Consider the following 18,515-nt stretch of genomic DNA (forward strand, 5'->3'; position numbering starts at 1 on the left):
GTCCCATGATTACTCCTGGCTAACCTCGTGCTGCCATAGTTGTAAGCAAAGTGTGATACTTCGTTGGAGCAGAAAGTCCTAAAGCTAAAGCAAGCGGTATCAAGACGGATAGGAGACACCGGTATGAACAAAAGCGGTGTATGTTGTCGCGTGCCATGAGTAGCAGGATTTAGAGGTCCTCTCTCCCGCATTTTTGATTTTCTACTTTCTTTATACGACCCACAAAAAGATATAACAATGCCACCACCGATGCGTCATCCAGGACAAAAACAAATTCAAAGACCCCTTCAAGCTGAACTTGCAGCCTTAAACAATCTTCTTACAGGAGTATGTCGCTGATCCACCGAAAGAAGCGTTTGTAGTTAAGCTAACGTTTTACTGTAATCTTTACAATTCTATTTTTGACAGGGCATTTTAGAACACGCTGCTCGAATTCTTGAACATTTCGCTGCCACACAAAACAGGTACACGCAGGACTATTACTGGAGAGCCAACAGAAGCGCGAGTGTTAAAGGAACGGATCTATATGTTAATCACTGTTGTATCACTCGCGCCCAAATAGTAAACTAGAATCGGAATCGTATGACACTCCTTCCTTTCTGACCGAAAAGTTATTGGACAAATGCAATGAATTTGAAACTGTTTGCGATCAGACTTATTATATACTGGTAAGCTCACTGTTTGTACGTACTCTGCACATGTTATTCCAAAGGAGTTTCCAACAATCATCTTTAAATATTCAAGGAACAATCCAAGCGCGTGCTGCAGTTGGATTGGCAACAAAGAACAGCGACACAGGAGGATCAGGCACAACAACAGCGACAGCAAGGGCAGCAACAACAACAGCATCAGCAAGAGTCGTCTCAAATGCATCCTGCTGAGGATATGGGAACGGATCTGTCAGTCACTCAGAACATGGATCTGACGTTGGATGACATGGATGACATGGATCATGGTCAACAGCAGCAGCACCAACAAGCAGTAGAACCTATGGACGAAGACGACATGGACGAACTATTGCAACTTCAAAGAGAACGATTGGACCGGATACGGAATGTCATTGTGCATGGAGTTGATGTTGAACAATTAAAGGATAGCCAGTCTGGTGGAAAGGACGATTTATTATTTTAAATATACAGGACGTACGCGCACGCAACTTACACGCACACACACATATACACGCTCCCCGCCAACTTCATCTTTTTAGTTCTTGAATTTGTTGATCACTGAATAGAGCAGACGTTGTTTAGTCTCTGCTTTCATTGTAATCCTCCACTTACACATATACTTTTGTAAATAAATCACAAATACATACCCCGTTCAATGGCGTCAAGACCCTTGGCTAGCTCCTCCATAGGCGGACCAAAACTGAGTCTCACAAAATGATGGCATGGTGATTCAAAGAGTTCACGACGTTGAGCAGGCTATAGTAGTAAATGTTGTGCTTAGTCGAAAGGGCTTTGCAATGGAGGAAACATCAATATGGACTGAAGACTTACGTTGACATCAAAAAAGATACCAGGAACCACAATACTAAAATATACTTACGAAATAAGTACATTGATTCCATCCATTATATCATTAAATATTCCCATTCGCATATGTAAACGAGTAAAACCTACACTTTCTCCTTCAAGCATTCTTCAAAGAAGGTGAGACCGATATCAATGGGAGATGGCAGAGCTGTCAGGTCTAGCCAGATATAGAAAGTGGCGACAGGGGGGACCTTGACCTTAAGTCCAAGTTCTTCAAGGCGACCGAGGACAAAGTCGCGCTTGGCTCTAAAGTGCTGTTGAAGATGCTTTGCTTCATTTTTGTAAACATCAGGATCAAGCAACGGGATTGCTGCGAGTTGGAGAGGATGGTTCGCACCACCTTCAAGGAAGGAACCACAGCTCTGCATTGACGAAATCACATCCTTAGGGCCGACGATCCAGCAGATACGCCAGCCAGGAAGCTATCAAGAAGAAAATCCCCTTTGCTATAAGTATAGAGGAAGGCAGCTTATCTTTTCTCTTCATATTGTCTTGTTTTGTATGTCAATGACATGAAGGGACACTTACCCGGAAGTTTTTCGTTAGTCCATCAATGATGATAATGGGATCGTTGTTGACATCTGAAGTATTTAAAACATCATATGCATGAGTGCCACAATACTAATTCTGCGTCATTCGTATCGCATGTGTGTAACAGTAATAATGAGAACTTGTTTGCCTGGACAACCCCTCCTTGATTACCTTCAACGTATTCGGCGATACTAACTGTTCTACCATTCTCCGCCTCGTCATGAGAATAAATATATGCTGAATAGAACTCTATGGGTGGTGTCAGGCAATGTGGTGTGCCCATGTCAGAAGGGTTTTTTGAGCTTTCTTGTTTTTTACTATACATAAACGCACACAACGTACCGTCCATGACAAGAGTCGCGTGACGCTCGCGAGAGATGGTGACCAATTCTTGAAGTTCTTCCGTCTCAATAAGTTGACCCGTGGGGTTTCTGGGGTTAGAAGCAACAATAAGTCCTAGACCACGGTTGGTGATTTCTTTACGGATTGTGGATGGATCGATGTGGTAGCGTGTCTCTGCTTCCAAGGTAGTAGGGATAGGCACGAATCGCTTGAACACTGATAACATGGACTCATAAGCGGTATACTAAAAATTTACAAAGTGATCCAACAACAGGTCACCCACTGTAATTAGTTCACTTGTGTCCCGCCTTACCGCGCAAAACGTGCCCCATCATTATTACACACGTTCCCTTTTTGTTCACGAACCTCGGGTAGAAAATAGCCAACGTTGATATCATCGATGGCCGCAGCAACACGCGTCAGGCCTGCACGACCACCTGGCACAATGCATACCTAAAATGTAGTTGTCAGCACTGAGTTCTACTTCGTTCTGTTCCCTGGATTTTCCCGCTCACCCGGCAGATGTCAACAAGCTGTCGGTAGTATACTAAGGAGTAGTTGTCAGCTTACATTCTCATATGTGTACTGGGACTCCTTATCAGTTCGATAGATTTCGTTGTAAAGATTGGCCACGGCCGAACGAAGTTCGGTGATACCAGCTGTAGGAGCATACTCGTATGAAGCTTCGGGAAGGTCTACTGACGTGGGTTTATCCGCGCAACCGTCAATGTGGCCAACTGGTGACAATGCAACACCCATCATATGGTAAGTATGAATCTTTTCCTCCAGTGTTTCCAGATAAAAACTATTTTATCATCTGACGACGATAAATTCTTTACCTTCAGGTGCACCCTGACCAAAGTTAGCTAGCAAATTTGTACAGTAACAAGATGGACGAGATATTATTAAACAGGACGGTATTACTACGACGCAATATAAAACTCGATCCCTCGGTGCCGTAACAAATACAAAAAACTATAATAACTTACCCCAAGACGAGTCGCCATATGTAAACCCATTCTGCATAGCACGATCCATCACATAGATAACACCGGTCGATGCGGGATGATCAATGCCATAGGTCTTGACTTCCGCAGCTTTGGCCTTGTTCGTGTTGCCTGGGTAGCTACGCAGCATCTGATGGGCATCTGAATGCGCCTCACTAATCATAAACAAAAAACGTAGAGGTAGTTGTCAGCATGTATTCCGTCATGGTGTATGTGATGTGAGAGGTGGATGGGGGCCTAACACAGACAAAATCCTGCTCGAGTACTGTATTCTTCTTGGTCTTTTTACCTGCGGATCTGCTGCACGACCTTCTGTGCAATATCATAAAAATGAAGTTTCTCTCCTTGAGTCATTTTTCTATATATTGCTTGGGAAGTGTATATAGAGTGAATGTAAAAAAATGTGTTGTGTTCAATGAAGAAAAGAAGCGAAGCGTTTCCAGCAGCGATGCGTGAAGCTTTTTTATTTTACCTAAATTGGGCTATTTGTGTCCGGGAAAACTTTAAGTTGACGCACACACTTAATTGATGTCTGTCCTTTTATCGCCAAGCCCGCATCAACACGAACTATTGGCCGAGCCCGCACCCAAGCCATAGTACACAATTTGGCCCTTTCCTTCTTTGGAGGAGTACACAAATTACCCCTTGTTCCTCCATGCGGGAGCCTTTTCACTGAGTTGAAATGCTGATGCATGTACGCGGGAGACCTAGAGTCGGATGTATTTTGTAGAAATGACGTACCTACAGGGAGCAGAATGCACACTACATCAGTCTGTGCGGAGAGAAGTTGATCGTCAATACGCCCGTTCAGTCGTACTTGGTGAAAGACCTTTTTTTTAAAATATATATACCGATTTCTAGCCTCAAGGTAATAATTCTTGCACGACTGTGGCTAGGGGCTTTGTGTGCCACTATATGTGTGGTATACTACATTTTACACCTGAGCATCATATCATACATTAAGCAACAAGGGCCAGACACTGCTTCCTTTTAAACATCGCTAATAGAGACTACATCCAGCACGTGTTTTCCTTTTTCTCTCTCTTGCATGTTTACAGGAATTTATTTAAGAAGAAACAGGATAATAGATTATGACCACCGTGTTGTTAGCTCTCTTTTTACGTTAGTGCTACTATCTTTAAATTTAAAAATATGTAACAATTGACAGGACACGATCCAGGATTTAACTAACCAAGTGTACATCTTTGCTGACCAGTGCAAATTCCATATCAAAAAAGAATTGTCCAGACAACAGTATATTCAATAGGAAGCAATTACAAAACGCGTAATTTTTAAAAGCTACAAGAAGCTAAAAATAAATGGAAGCTATACGGCAATAAGAAAAGACACTTGGTTACACAGCAGTGTGTATTCTGACAACAATATGATCAAGTATATTGAATAACTCGCTCAATTGATCAACAACTCGGGCGAGATTATAGTTTCCTTCGTAGACGTTCATTTGAAAAAAGCTCAAAATACGAGATATGCTACTGAGGGTTAACAATTAGCGAATAAGTATGAAATCGCCGAGGTTTCAGTATCGTATCCTCATATTAATCCAAGCGTACCTGCGATCGCGCTCCTGGGCATACAAAATTATGCGCGCTGAATGATAAGCGAGGTATTCATCTACAAATTTCACTTGGAGTCCAGATATATAGCGTACCGTAATCTTTTGTTATTTACAGGGTTTTATTTTTAAAATGTAATAGCAATCGATTAAAGGTACTCTAATGAATAATCGCATATCGATCTCGACTGTATATACATTCAAAGACGGAGAAAAAGGGCTTTGCATCAGTTTTGTTTGGTTAGATATTGGCATATTCCTCGTTCCCTTCTCAACGTACTTTCGTCCAGCAAGTTCATTCATATAGTTGTTGATCTTTGAAAATTTTATTTAAGTTTCTAATCCAATTCCATCAGCCTTATAAAATAACATCGGCTAGAAGAGATTGGGAAGGGATGAGCTGGCGCCGGATGCTTTGTAAGAGCTACTGCTGGCGCTATTTGTCATGATTAGTCTTGAATTTTTTAGTTTTCTTTCTTCTCTTAAATTTATATTCTTTAGTTAACTTTTTCGAATCTGTAATATCTATTATGAATTTAAACGATCTAATAACATCATTATATGTAATTTCTAGATATTTAAATCTTCCAGTTTTTTAGTAATACTGTAAATGTTCTTTTTAAATTTTTTTAAAAAGAATCACTGTTGATTATATCTTCTATATCATCCACTTCACCCATTTTATCTTTTTATTTAAACAAAATTCAATTTTATTAAAATATAAACAGATTGAAATTATATATATGTTCTATATTATGTACTTTATCCGAAAAATTAAATCGCAATTTGTCATGAGCTCTAGAAGCGTGTTGCTATGAGAGGTGACGAGTGTGCACTGAGATCATAGCCGATGAACCGCTGTACACGCTGTTGCGAAAAATCGTTATTTTCGGTCTTCACTACCCAATACTCATAAATTGCTTGGAGCATCATCACTTATGAGGATGATGTGGTTGTTGTTGCCTGTCGCCATTGAATTGACATGACGCGCTCTGAGACTCCACAGTCGTGTCTGCTGATGGTGACTGCTCGCAAAGACGACAAATTGTGCCCGATTGCTTCCAAGACATTCCAGTCAGTAGTGGGACTTGATAGGCAACGGAGCAAAGGACAACTTGTGAGGATTACCATAAGATATTCTCAGGTGTACCTATAAAAAGTCATTTTCAAATCAATGCTGACAATGGTATAATGCTGCGGCGAAGTTAATTACAGCCTTTTGAGGTAAACTTCAGTCTCTTGGCCGCTCACACCGACGTGTCTCAAATTAGAAACATTGACAATTATCTTTTCAGAGGCATGTTCCCGTTGACCAGATATTCCAGGTTGGAGTGGGGGTGGGGGCAGGGAAACATAGAAGTATATTTAGAAGTTGACGGTCAAGGAAAAGCATGTATTCATGAAGAATACATTTTTCTTGTGAGTTAATTCAATGATCTCGGTCATAGCCCGAGTTTTTCGTGGTGTATTTTTTTTATATCAAATCCCATGCATGTTGTCCAATGGAAGAAGAAAGCAGCAACCAAGTTATTTTGCCGTCTTTGCCAAGTTGTATGGGCCGCCACAGCGATGGAAGTCGAGTGATTCGCTCGTACCAGGTAGTTGTGGCCAGTTTTAGCCGCAATAACTCATTTGATGCAAATGTTGCAAAACATGGTGCTCGATAATCTCGGGAAGAAGATGGCTGACGGGATCGATTAGTATCTTGAGACGTCGCTCGGCGTCCGCTTTGAGCTGATTAAGCTGTGTTTCTGAAGTCGGGTTTCTGTGCCCATGTAAAGCTTTGAAACCTCGCTCACAAGTAGCAATCACTTCACTTCGGCAACAAATAGAGTTGCGCTGCACAAACATGGCCGAGGGCTAACTCAGGGCTCATCTTAATTATGGTAGAAGCATCAGCGTGACGGTCGGCGAACCTCCCCTGCGGTCACATGGCCATGACGCATATATTTCTAAAATCGATAAGGGTGGCCACAGTGTTTTCGATTTGTCAATGGTTGTTTATTGCTGTTGTGGTTATCCTGATCGCTTCATGATATAACTTGTGTCAAATACCGTATGTATATGCTCAAATACAGTCGAATAGGCGTTATTGTCGTTGATTGCGCTCATATGATGCGACATCGATGGTTGATGAATATAGGTGAGCTGTAGTCAAGAAAATGTGAATGATATGTCGTGAATAGAAAAAAACTGATGAACATGATGCTACATGAGGTCATGTAGCTGTCACACATTGATTGTTGTGATAGGATCCACTTTTATTTTATTGAATGTGATAAATGCTTATTTAGTACATATTTATGCAGAAGCCTGTTGACCGAAGATACCTGCGATACTACTAGTTTACCACGAACAAGAATAGAACAGACTCTTGTAGGTTCTTACGGTCATCATGTTATATAAAAAGGATATGAAATATATAACAGTGATACTATTATACGATTAATTTTGTTTAGAATAGCTCATTCATAGTATAAAGTATAACTGTTGAACAAGTATCCAGCATAAATACTACTTGCTAGCGCGTCCAATCAAATTGAACAGCGTATTTGATGGTCCATTTTCGTAGGCGATGGAGGATGTTAAATTCGTATCCTCCCGGCCCATTGATTGACGCTCTATATCTTTGTAAGCTGAATGGACATGCAGCTAAATACACTCGTAATAGTAGCTGTAAAAAAATTCCTGCATGTTTCAAGTAAGCACGCAAAGCGTGGGGTAGAAAGTAGTGGCAGGGAAAATGGGCGCGTGACAAGCCGTGCTGACAAGAGAGTAGGTGTAGTCGTTGTACCCCGCTAGGATCGTCGCTCAGTGCTTTTTCACTCAACATATATTATATATACACACAAACGAAATATGTCGTTGCTGCCAACCACTAACACCTATGCACGTAGCTCACCGCCATCATTCGACGGTTCACGTCGACATCGACGCTCCTCCCGCTCTATTCCATTAATAATACGAAGAATATTCCGGTTTCCACAAATGGACTTTGAGGTATTCTTTTCCACCATTCTTCCTATTGAATACTCAAGAAGTTCCTTTCGTTCACAAGCATAAAAACACTCATGCCGGTTACTTTTGTGTATATTTTAGTTTGCATTATGGCAGATGGGTTATCTGTTGATTGCACCAAGAAGAGTGTAAGTCTCCAGAAGAATAAGCTGAATAAGCTATAACGATTATTGACATCTCATTGACCGTTTTACAGGTACCGGAATATATATTATCATAAACGCAAGTATCTCCTCGTAGTGATGATAATGGAAGGAATGGACGCAAACACGGGGCAACCAAAAAAAGTAGCTGACAGTAAACGAATCTCTTCCACATTTCAGAAACGAAGAATCAATGGGCACGAGACGATCCGGCATTCTTGGTTTTATTAGCTTCACTATTATGCGGTACGTGTGGTTGAGCGGGTTGGGTGTTTTGTTTGTTTATTATATTTTAAATGTTAAATTTGCACCTGGTTATATAGTATCGGCTGTTGCATGGGGGCTCGTATATGGTCTGGGAATGATTGGCATATTGCGTGCAATGCTGTTTATGGTGTTTATTGATTTCTTACTAGTGGGATCCTTAGTGGGAACATTTACGTGGTTAGTAGTAGTTATTTTAATATATCATAGCTCAAGAAACAAAAAAGATGGAGGATCAAGATTGTGGATAGGGAAGACTAACTGTATACCCAATATGTAATAGGTTCGTAACGAATCGATTCTTGACGCACAATCATATGGCACACGCAGTGGATCAAAAAGTAGAATGGGCATACTCGTTTGATGTGCATTGCAACTCCTTTTTCCCTCTGTTCCTCGTCCTCTATGTCCTACAATTCTTTTTCATGCCACTACTGCAACGCAGCAACTGGATCTCACTATTTGTTGGCAACACCATGTATTTTGCTGCTACGGTATGGTACATTTATGGCACCTTTCTTGGATTCAACGGTAAGCTCTCAAATAACTAAGGAGGGACTGAAAAGGCAAGGAGTTGTGGATGTTAATGCGCTCTTCCATAGCATTACCGTTTCTGGTACATACCGAACTCTTTCTGTACCCCATTGTCATCTGCGTCATTCTGTACATTGCTTCGTTGTTTGGACTTAACGTTAGCCAACATGTCCTGTCCATTTATTTTGGCTAAAAGTAGCAGTAGTTGTCCTATACAACGTAATAACAGTATAATAATATTAATACCATTTGATTATTATCATGCAAATAAAGTCAAGTACACGAATAGAATTGCTTTCTCTTTCAAACCGTGCCTTTAATTTCTTTCCCAGATTTAGAAAAAGCGCAGCGTCGCACACGCTTTCTTTCGTTCCTTCACGTTTTCTACTTTTCGATCGATCATGCGATTTCGTGCCAATCTCGCTAATCCTGTTGGTCTCGGCAGTATGTTGCTTTTTCACGCTCCTATATTATTGTATATACATTCCGTATAAGCGATTGACTCCCAATGACCGTACGTTATTAATTAGAGATCGCGTTGACGCTCGAAAAGCTCGGACCAACGTGCATTCTGTCTTTGGGCAAGGACAGTGTGCGACTGATCAAACATTCTGATAATGACGGCAGTATTCAAGCGTGGACGTAAGTAGCTTATCGTATATTATGCCGTATTTGATACGTTTGGCATAGACATGTGTGTCGCTTTCAAATGTTGCTGACTACATATATGCATCCTATCTTAACCAGTAAAACAGAGCCGGTATGTACAACGACGTCGACCTCGAGTTAAAACAACAGTATTGATACTTGAAGATATACTGATTTCTATAACTATAGGCATCGTTGTTCTCGAACTATCGCGTAGAAAGTACATCCAACAACGAAATCAACATGTCAGTCGTTATTGATGACCTAGTTCGAGCAACACGGGCTGCACAACAAGCAATCGACGTCCGTATTGCGCTGCGCAAAAAGCGTGATCAACCTGTCCTAGATTGGAGCATGGTTTCTGAGGTAAAACAAGAGTCCATAATACTTTACAGTCAATATTTAAGTTCTTGCTGAAGTATACTGACTACTATATAGAATAGAGTGGGGTCTTCGAGCACCATTGGCCAAGAAATAAGCGTATCCATCATTCCACCAGAACGAATGCGACATATCAGGGAGCCTACAATAGCAAGCACACCTGATGTAAACTTCCACTATCGCTTTGCAACATTCGACGACTGAATATTTAACTTTTACTAATTATTTTGAAATAACAGGCATACATTCTTTTACCAAGCTTGCACGCCCTGAAAACCACCGCTGGTCGATTGAAATCTATGGGCAAATACTTGACGCTCTCCGCAAACATGGCCGGCGTGTTTAAACTGGTAGTAGAAACCGAACTAGTACAATGTGAAACCGTCTATCGACACTTGGAAAATCCACAATTAGGTAAACCAAAAGACAAGTTACAGAACAGACGAAAACGCGAAATTTTGGATGAACTCTCACCCTCCAAATCTTGGGATGAATCTATTAGCGGGACACGAGCTTCCGGATGACACCGCTCGATTTGCCTCGGTCAAGATATCAACGGATAACTTTGTCAGCTTTCTTAACAGCTATCACCTGGATCCACAAAATGTCATTTGTTGTAAGTAAAAATAAGGAATAATATTTTGAACGGGGTGAGGATGCATTGATAAAAATCAGCATAGCTGACAGAAATGTTTCGAAGCTTTGACAGATGAGCTCCAAGTTGCATTCTATCTATATGTGAATATTGACATGTATCGCTCAAGAGGAGGAGATGAAACACAACCACCCCCACCACCGCAGACCACACCGCGGACCATCATGACCTGTCATATCCCGGTGTACTTTGATTGATCTGCTCTCAATCTGTCTGTTGTTGTGCCTGAAGTGGTTATCTCGCTGGACCTGAAAATTCCACGTTTTTTTTGTACACTCTTCCCCTCCTTACTTTCTTTCTCTTTCTTTCGCATATTATATACCCTCATTAGAAAACAATGTGCAAACACATTCTCAACGCACAGGTACTGCTTAAAAAATATAATCAAATATATTAGTTTTTTTCCCACTCATCAACCCGGTTGGGGCGAATCAGGTTGCTATTAGAGCACAATGCTGCCGTCGATGGTTTGATTGTTCAGAATGTCATGCCGAAGTATCTGATCATCCATTACGCAAAACAGACGAGATGGTGTTTGCTTGCAAAAAATGCAAAAAGGCTTTTCGGAAAGACATGAGGTAGGGTATACAAAATACTATTTTACTTGATTGACTAGATTTGTGTATGTTTTTTGAAGCTGCCGTGTTTTTTTTCTAAATGGCCTTTTGGTGAATAACCAACCATTATAGAGATTACGAAGATGAGGACGAATATTGCCCTCACTGTGATAATCATTATGTTCTCGATGCTGTGACACCTGAACCTCAAGTTGGCATTGAAACTGGTGATCTGCGTATTGACAGCAGGTATAGTAATTGATTTCTTTGACAAGATATGGGTGGGTTTTTTACAAATGCACTCATATTAAACCCTCTCTGGTCCGTCAAACTGCAGAGTTGTCAAGGATGATCGAACCAAGTTGAAGCAAGATCCAAAGAGCATGTTTGATCTTGATGTATCCGAAATGATGGGATAAAAAACCATAGTCCCAAACCGTGTGAACGAAATAAAACCATTGCAAGAGAAAGAGACACTTGAAAAAGCGGGGAAAAAACGAATTGCAGGAGAAGAAACAAACAAAACAAAAAGAGGAGTATGTAATATACAAAAGACATGGATTAATCTTTTCTCGCGCTATATAGTATATACACATTCGTATAGTGTATACTGTGTTGTTGAATTTCGTGAGGAAGGGGATTTGGTGGTAATTGTGCGGTTGCAGTCGTTGTCGTCGCCGTCGTTGATAAGTGGTGATCGGTCTTTTTTGTTTGCCGGCAGAAAGAAAAAGAAAGACAGTGAAGAAGAAAAAAAAAACAGCAGAAAGATGATGTGTAAGAAAGGGGGTTTCTTGTTTTTATAAAAGGACGGTGGTGGATAAGTTTCTTTTAAACTACGTTCAAACCAGTGTTAGTCTTTTGGTTCCAAAACAAACATTCAATCACCTAGCAGTAGCATTCGTAGTAAGTGGTGGCCTTTTACCTGCTTCCAATGCTCGGTGGGCAAAAAACCTAACATCACCATCCTTATCGGTGCTAAGCTTTTCCAGCGTCGGTTTTGCCATACTAGAAACGAGTTCTAACATGGCCTGGTTCTGCTTGAGCAATGGTATCATCGTCTCCAAAGATTTGGCGACATTAAACCGGATATTGGGGATAGGGTCGCTCGATAATTCAATCACAGTGGGGAGCACAGACTCTCGAACAGTATTTGCTGGTAGTGCATCTGCCATGGTCTATTAAATGGCGTTGTTTAGCATGAAATCCATAGTTACACACAGCACGTGGTATTTGGAACGTACCGTCAATGCAAAGATGACCGTCATTCTGTGCAAATAATTATCATCGCTCGCCATCTTTTGCACTCGTGGAATGATGGCTTTTTCCGCCCAGCCAGCACCAAACACTTGGGTTAGTCTCTGGAGGTTTGTTGTGGCTGCCTCTCTGATCGAAAACACCTTGTCGCGTAACCAGGCCATACACAAATCCAAGAGCTTCTCTTCGAAAAATTGTGCGCCAAATTGCTTTGCCAATAGAGGGATATATTCAATAATAGCAAGTCGAATGCGCCATTGTTTATCTTCGGATAGCTCGTGGATGGCTGGAAGGAGCGCTTGTGAAAGACGCTCGATTCCGATGGCTACATGAGCATACCCACAACATATTTGAGTTAGTAAGCCCTGTTCCTCTCGGGAACTCCTGCTGTGATCGCCACACACGACACTCCATTAACATTGCCTCCAAATAGCTATTGCTACCAACTAATGCTATGGTTAATCACCGACCCGACCCAATTGATTTTTTACTTACCCTTGTTAATTTCGTCCAAGCTGGAAATGACGTTCAGCCGCACATCTGGAAAATCATCTGTGAGCTGCTGCAAGAATGTAGGCAACAGGTACTCCATAGTTCTATGTATCGGTAAGGAAGAAAAACATCGGGATCAGCATGTTTTGACCCCTGTCTTTTAGACTATATATATATTCTAGTCATAGTGGGATACTTACGGCATTTGTCCAACGATCACAGCCAAACCGCTGACTTCCTTTGCAAGCGCAGCACGGGCATGCTGGTTCTCATCCGCAACGAGATCTCTGACACACGGTAATAGCCGCTCAATGGCAACGTCCTTGTCTACAAGCTGGGCATATCCTAAAAAACACATCACCCACGCCAGTAAATGGAACATCATTAGAAGGGACTGAAGCAATGAAATGTTTAAAAAGTCTACCATCGAAAGAACAACCATCATGATGATGGTGATGATGATGTGCATACCAGTGATCCGTCCTGCTGCTGCCGTTCTAACTTCACCCTCGGGATCATCCAAAAAGCTAAGGAAAGGTTCAGTAAAGTGTTCACGCACAATAGGTTCGCCGAATGCTTGAGCAATCTAAAATTCACCAATATGGAGATATTTAGCGTCTTTTCTACAATGGAACAAATTCTAGAAGATCACAAAATTATTATTGTTACCTCAACATATTCGGATGCAACCATGTATCGGACACGCCATGACTTGTCCTCTGCCAACGCTTTAAAGATGGGCAGCAGATGCTGGCTATTTTGCTCGGATGTGAACATTTTACCGAATGCTACTAAATCTTCGGCAGCCAACAATCGAACAGAGTCCTGCGAATCCTGTGCGAGTTCTTGCAAAAGCTCTAATCCACCACCAAGCAAATCGTTTGCAGGCAATTGTTGCGCAAATGTCTAAAAGGTGCACACACATAAGTTGTGTGTTACCGACAACTAATGCCCCCCTCCAAAAAAAAAGTCAGCCAGATCGTTCAACTTACGCTCAATGCCTTTGCAGCGGCTCTTCGGACCATAGGGCTATCGTCACGTACAAGCTGAGCAAACATGCTAGAAAAAAGCACACGAATCAGAAACATGTTTCGTACATCTTCCCTCAAAGTTATCACGACCATCATCATGGACAAAGCGATGAAAAACACACTTTCTCAGTTCAACCTGCACATTGGCCGGAACTCTTTTGTACGTATCAGCATAAAGCCCCGCAGCTGATGTCCGACTCGTGAACCATTCGCCCATGCTCAAGCGCTTCAGCAGAGGCAAAAAGTATTGCTCGACGTGATTTGGTGCAAGGATGCCAACAAGTTGACAAAGTGATTGAACAGCCTAAGAAATGCACAGTGTGAGAACGACTCATTCTTTAAACGATACGTCAAAAGACCACCCTTTCTCTCTTCCTTTTTCACACATTCATTACCTTTTCTCGTACTGAGGATTCCTCCACAGCTGCTATATTTTCCAAAGGTACGAGCAAATGATAGGCAAAATCAAGGCCACCCAAAGATTCAGTCAGGTTGGACAACTCTTCAGCCAATACAACCAAGACCTCGTCCTCATCGTCGATACATTCTGATTCATAGAATTGTTAGAAAATAAAACCACAGTTGCTTTGTCTCATAGAGTTGGATTGTATAAAGGAGAAGGGAAGGAGAAGGGGTTAAGAAAAAGTTGGAGTAAGGAAAAAGTAGATTGGGCAAACGCGTTGTTGTTTTGCATCGGGCACCCATTCATTAATAAAAAAAAAGTTGTTGGGACGCGTGTATGATGGGAAAAAAGAAAAAGAAGGATCGAGTTGTGTTTTTGGAGGTGTCCAATATTTTTACCTTGAAGGAATGGCAAGAGCTCATTACGTGTTCGTTCTGGACCCAATGCCTTGGCAATGACTGGCAAGTTTTTGATGGCATTCAATCTGTATTGAACGTCCTCGTGTTTCAGTTCATCAATCAACAAGGCGACGGCAAACAGGTCATCTGACTGGTCTTGTGCATCCTGTTGGTGCTGCTCGGAAGAGGGATTGATGGGGTCTTCGTCCATGTAGTCTGCGGTAGTGGCAGTAGTGTTGGTGGATGGCGGAGGGGCTGCTTTGGTGTCGACTTCCATTATGAAGAGAAAGAAGAAGAAAAAAAGTTTTGTGATAAAAAGAAGGCTGTGTAGTGTTGCGGTGTCTCTGAGGGTAGGTCTTTTAGGTATCTACGCAAAGGTGGTGATGGTGATGGTGATAGTAGTGGTAGTGGTAGTGGTAGTAAATATGTAGCACTTTAAAACAAATAGTTTCTCTCTCTCGTTCTCTTTTTTTAAAAATAAAAAGAGAAGGGTTGTGTGTGTTTTTCTTGCTGGTAGACGGAGAGCTGGATTATGTGCAACGAAGTCTCGCCTAAATCCGATTCAATGTAACCGTATTGGCGAAATCTCTTTTTACGTGACTGGATGATCCCCCCCCCCCCGAGTGCGGACCCTATTTCTTGAATGAGTTGCAATATGCCTTTCGCATCCCTTTTCTTCTTTCTTTGTTGGAAAACCTCTTTCTTCAACTCTTTTTCTGTATGAAAACTGACTTGATCCTTATTAAACTCGGATTGGTGGCACGTCGTCTTTGCATTGGGTTTCAGCGTTAGGTTCTTGCATCTTACATTACCTATTATCACTACTGCTACTATATCTCTCCCCTCTCTTTCTACCTAACTGTACATTATTTGTTATATTCCAAACCCTTCTTATCCAACAAACCCTCAAGTAACTGTCTCCTCCTGCTTGTTCAATCTCGATGAGTGCTGTTTTCGAATTCGATGAAGCCGATCTGGCCATTAACAGTGGCGATCATGGCGATGACAACGATTGCGACTATGGCGAGGTTGCGATCGGCAATAGTGGTGGTCGTACCAGCGTCAACAAGGGCAGTATCCTCAGCATTTACAACAGCAATAATGGCGGTCTTGAAAGCGGCTATGCCTCAGAAAACGATGCAGCCGAGCCGACCCCAATCGCGGCTGGTGAACGACTGTACGAAGTGCCACTCGCCGAAGACTATGTCTCGTCCTCCGTTCAAGAATCAAAACGTACACACAAAAAGGCGTGCAAGGCCGACTTTGAAACTTTAAAAGTGCTTGGCCGTGGAGCGTAAGTTTTCTCCTTTTCTATTTTTGCACTACATGATGCTTTGACAAAGGATGCTCTCGTTTGGGCCGGTCATGCATTGTCAAGTCTACGCTATGTGTAGAGTCAAAATTAATCAATGACGTATCCTCCATGATTGTAGTTATGGCAAAGTGTCACTCTGTCGTCATGTGGAAACGAATCAACTGTACGCAATGAAGGTATTAAAGAAGGCCTCATTGTTTGTGCATGCGAAAAATGCTGAACATACCAAGGCCGAGCGTGAAATTCTTGAAGAAGTCCGACACCCGTTTATTGTGCAGCTCCTGTATGCATTTCAGACGGACGATCGCCTGTACTTGATTTTGCAATATGCCATGGGCGGAGAACTGTTCACACAGATGGCTGCAGGTATTTGCGTTTATTTGCTTTTTACCCCTTGCATAATGTCATGCTGTTTACTGATTGCTGTTTTTTTTACTACTATTGTCATTGCGATGAATTTAGAGCAAATGTTTTCTGAAGAAGTGGCACGTTTCTACATTGCAGAACTTGTGCTCGCATTGGAGCATCTTCATTCGCTCGGTATTGTGTATCGTGATTTGAAACCCGAAAACTGTTTGTTGGATGCCGAAGGCCACGTGCTCTTGACGGATTTCGGTCTTAGTAAACAAGCCCTCGGTGCGGATGGCAAGGCTAATACCATTTGTGGCACGGCCGAGTATATGGCGCCTGGTAAGATCCTAAATCGAACGAAGAGAGAGAGGAATCAATGACGTCAATATTGCTTTATAAACTGATACAGACGCGACGAATGCGTGTATTGTGTAGAAATCCTGATGGAGATGCACTATGATAAAAGTGTTGATTGGTGGACGTTGGGCATTTTAATGTTTGAAATGCTTACGGGCGATGTAAGTTCTCTGGTATTTCGTTTTACATGTTTAGGCGCCCACGAACGAAATTGACTCGTTATCTAAACTCTTAATCGCTCTACCTTTATAAACAGACTCCGTTCCGTGCAAACAATAAGAAGAAAACGCTTGATGCCATCCAGAACAAGAAACTAAATGTACCTTACTATGTTACCAATGATGGCAAAGATTTACTAAACAGAGTAAGTGGCGGCGGCGTCCTTCTTTTTCCCACACACACAAACGCACCAGGAACAATTTACTTATTCTGACATGCTCGTTTTAGCTCCTCCGTAAAAATCCAAATGGTCGTCTTGGAAGTGGCAATGATGGCACCAAGCGCGTGAAATCACACCGCTGGTTCCGCAAAATCAACTGGGAAGACCTCAAGGCACGCAAAATGACACCTCCCATTATACCTGTTGTTGTAAGTTTCACTTTATTCAGACCTATATATGCGCATTCCTTGTCGGTCGATCTCACATGCTAATTCCCAATAATTGTTCTAATAGACCAAACCTGAGCTTGCTGAGAACTTCTCTGACAAGTTCACAAGCGAGGCGATCAAAGAATCACCTGTGGATAACCATGGAGCATCCCTCGAAGCACATATGAGAGATTACTTTCAAAACTTTAGCTACGTTGCTCATTCGCATGTTTTGACAAGTGCTTTTGATAAAAATTAGCTTTTTTGCTGCCATTTCAGCGTATGCACATTTTCCATACTTGATGGATCAGTAAAAGTTGTCTCATGTGTAATATCGATCCTTCTTATCATCACTTCATCGAGGCAATATCACATTAAGCGTTCTGTAAAGTGGCCGCAGGCGGGAATTCTTTCCTTCTGTTTTTAAAGTTTTTGTCTTCGCTTTCCACATTTTAACGAATAGTCAGTTCTCCTCCCATACCGAAATTGAGATACAATACTCTTATAATTTGCAGAAGATATTCGCACCCAAACAAGTACTTGTCCCCATGTTCTGTACCATTTTATTTCTCACTGTAAGCGGGTTTGGTATCAATTGACAACATATTTAGCTTTACAAAAAAAAGTATCATGCTCCGGAAGAACATATAATAGTAAGGCGCCGATATCTTACATGACCTGAGCCTAGCCCTATGATAAGAGATATGACTACTTTATGAAACGCTCTCATTTGCCGTACGACACAACAAATATAGCATAACAGCTGAAAGAAGAAATGGTAGGGAACAATGATGGTTGCCCTCATTCTTGGTTTTAAGGATGCTGTTCAGAAGGTACGAATCATGGCGCACTTTGCATTTGTTACTCTTTTTGTAAGATTACACTTGTAGCCCAGGTGCATCGATGCGGATTTGCTGAGAAGCTGTGCCAGTATTGAAGACAAAATGTGCAGCTGCTCCTGGGGAAGCAATACCTGGTAGTATTGAGCAAATTTCACTAATATTGCGTATCATAGCATTGGAGTTACTGTGTCAACGTACAAGATATAAAAGAATGACTCATTCTTCCATCAACGTAGCAGCGGCACTACTGTGCAATGGTAAAGAGGTCGGTCTTTTGGCATATTACTTTTATAACT

The 18,515-nt window shown here is 41.7% G+C and overlaps 7 protein-coding genes across 7 annotated transcripts; 5 read left to right on the top strand and 2 right to left on the bottom strand.

Moving 5' to 3' along the window:
• Positions 1–237: 237 nt before the first annotated feature.
• On the top strand, positions 238–1,131 carry BDB00DRAFT_870864 (uncharacterized protein; the record flags this gene model as incomplete). Its single annotated transcript, XM_053126762.1, has 4 exons — positions 238–327; positions 409–464; positions 563–668; positions 745–1,131. The coding sequence occupies 4 exons, from the start codon at positions 238–240 to the stop codon at positions 1,129–1,131; spliced, it is 639 nt and encodes a 212-aa protein (XP_052981131.1).
• Positions 1,132–1,301: 170 nt separating this feature from the next.
• Positions 1,302–3,578, bottom strand: BDB00DRAFT_761011 (aminotransferase; the record flags this gene model as incomplete). The annotated part of the gene is made up of 10 exons (XM_053119246.1): positions 1,302–1,424; positions 1,500–1,533; positions 1,623–1,957; positions 2,064–2,116; positions 2,238–2,315; positions 2,409–2,652; positions 2,775–2,861; positions 2,979–3,145; positions 3,248–3,274; positions 3,398–3,578. The coding sequence occupies 10 exons, from the start codon at positions 3,576–3,578 to the stop codon at positions 1,302–1,304; spliced, it is 1,329 nt and encodes a 442-aa protein (XP_052981132.1).
• A 4,225-nt stretch (positions 3,579–7,803) lies between these two features.
• On the top strand, positions 7,804–9,238 carry BDB00DRAFT_816149 (UNC-50). Its single transcript, XM_053122963.1, has 7 exons — positions 7,804–7,988; positions 8,088–8,134; positions 8,203–8,228; positions 8,330–8,395; positions 8,473–8,593; positions 8,697–8,944; positions 9,016–9,238. The coding sequence occupies exons 1-7, from the start codon at positions 7,848–7,850 to the stop codon at positions 9,138–9,140; spliced, it is 774 nt and encodes a 257-aa protein (XP_052981133.1). The 5' UTR covers positions 7,804–7,847; the 3' UTR covers positions 9,141–9,238.
• Positions 9,216–10,943, top strand: BDB00DRAFT_816153 (checkpoint protein Hus1/Mec3). Its single transcript, XM_053122964.1, has 8 exons — positions 9,216–9,391; positions 9,478–9,589; positions 9,695–9,707; positions 9,785–9,961; positions 10,034–10,141; positions 10,216–10,390; positions 10,479–10,592; positions 10,677–10,943. The coding sequence occupies exons 1-8, from the start codon at positions 9,349–9,351 to the stop codon at positions 10,826–10,828; spliced, it is 894 nt and encodes a 297-aa protein (XP_052981134.1). The 5' UTR covers positions 9,216–9,348; the 3' UTR covers positions 10,829–10,943.
• On the top strand, positions 10,944–11,723 carry BDB00DRAFT_816157 (uncharacterized protein). Its single transcript, XM_053122965.1, has 4 exons — positions 10,944–10,995; positions 11,067–11,209; positions 11,321–11,437; positions 11,526–11,723. The coding sequence occupies exons 1-4, from the start codon at positions 10,969–10,971 to the stop codon at positions 11,605–11,607; spliced, it is 369 nt and encodes a 122-aa protein (XP_052981135.1). The 5' UTR covers positions 10,944–10,968; the 3' UTR covers positions 11,608–11,723.
• Positions 11,724–12,069: 346 nt separating this feature from the next.
• BDB00DRAFT_760969 (armadillo-type protein) lies at positions 12,070–14,977 on the bottom strand (the record flags this gene model as incomplete). Its single annotated transcript, XM_053119244.1, has 10 exons — positions 12,070–12,363; positions 12,430–12,767; positions 12,938–13,038; positions 13,135–13,279; positions 13,406–13,520; positions 13,604–13,840; positions 13,927–13,993; positions 14,088–14,269; positions 14,361–14,512; positions 14,767–14,977. 10 exons carry the CDS (start codon positions 14,975–14,977, stop codon positions 12,070–12,072), a joined length of 1,842 nt encoding a protein of 613 aa, XP_052981136.1.
• Positions 14,978–15,444: 467 nt separating this feature from the next.
• BDB00DRAFT_937952 (kinase-like domain-containing protein) lies at positions 15,445–17,826 on the top strand. Its single transcript, XM_053129264.1, has 6 exons — positions 15,445–16,060; positions 16,200–16,771; positions 16,868–16,950; positions 17,046–17,153; positions 17,237–17,377; positions 17,463–17,826. The coding sequence occupies exons 1-6, from the start codon at positions 15,708–15,710 to the stop codon at positions 17,634–17,636; spliced, it is 1,431 nt and encodes a 476-aa protein (XP_052981137.1). The 5' UTR covers positions 15,445–15,707; the 3' UTR covers positions 17,637–17,826.
• The last annotated feature ends 689 nt before the right edge of the window (positions 17,827–18,515 follow it).

The sequence above is a fragment of the Zychaea mexicana genome (assembly GCF_025766255.1).
Source record: "Zychaea mexicana strain RSA 1403 chromosome Unknown BDB00scaffold_24, whole genome shotgun sequence".
Classification (NCBI taxonomy): domain Eukaryota; kingdom Fungi; phylum Mucoromycota; class Mucoromycetes; order Mucorales; family Lichtheimiaceae; genus Zychaea; species Zychaea mexicana.

What these genes read in the sequence shown, in the direction of transcription:
- BDB00DRAFT_816149 (XM_053122963.1), top strand. Translation starts at nt 7,848, where the DNA reads ATGTCGTTGCTGCCAACCACTAACACCTATGCACGTAGCTCACCGCCA. An exon ending in TTGATTGCACCAAGAAGAGT is followed by an intron (nt 8,135 to 8,202) that starts GTAAGTCTCCAG and finishes ACCGTTTTACAG; the next exon opens with GTACCGGAATATATATTATC. An exon ending in GAATATATATTATCATAAAC is followed by an intron (nt 8,229 to 8,329) that starts GCAAGTATCTCC and finishes TCCACATTTCAG; the next exon opens with AAACGAAGAATCAATGGGCA.
- BDB00DRAFT_816157 (XM_053122965.1), top strand. Translation starts at nt 10,969, where the DNA reads ATGTGCAAACACATTCTCAACGCACAG. An exon ending in AACACATTCTCAACGCACAG is followed by an intron (nt 10,996 to 11,066) that starts GTACTGCTTAAA and finishes GGGGCGAATCAG; the next exon opens with GTTGCTATTAGAGCACAATG. An exon ending in GATCTGCGTATTGACAGCAG is followed by an intron (nt 11,438 to 11,525) that starts GTATAGTAATTG and finishes GTCAAACTGCAG; the next exon opens with AGTTGTCAAGGATGATCGAA.
- BDB00DRAFT_816153 (XM_053122964.1), top strand. Translation starts at nt 9,349, where the DNA reads ATGCGATTTCGTGCCAATCTCGCTAATCCTGTTGGTCTCGGCA. An exon ending in TAATCCTGTTGGTCTCGGCA is followed by an intron (nt 9,392 to 9,477) that starts GTATGTTGCTTT and finishes GTTATTAATTAG; the next exon opens with AGATCGCGTTGACGCTCGAA. An exon ending in TCCACAAAATGTCATTTGTT is followed by an intron (nt 10,593 to 10,676) that starts GTAAGTAAAAAT and finishes AATGTTTCGAAG; the next exon opens with CTTTGACAGATGAGCTCCAA.
- BDB00DRAFT_937952 (XM_053129264.1), top strand. Translation starts at nt 15,708, where the DNA reads ATGAGTGCTGTTTTCGAATTCGATGAAGCCGATCTGGCCATTAACAGT. An exon ending in AAAGTGCTTGGCCGTGGAGC is followed by an intron (nt 16,061 to 16,199) that starts GTAAGTTTTCTC and finishes CCATGATTGTAG; the next exon opens with TTATGGCAAAGTGTCACTCT. An exon ending in TTGAAATGCTTACGGGCGAT is followed by an intron (nt 16,951 to 17,045) that starts GTAAGTTCTCTG and finishes CTTTATAAACAG; the next exon opens with ACTCCGTTCCGTGCAAACAA.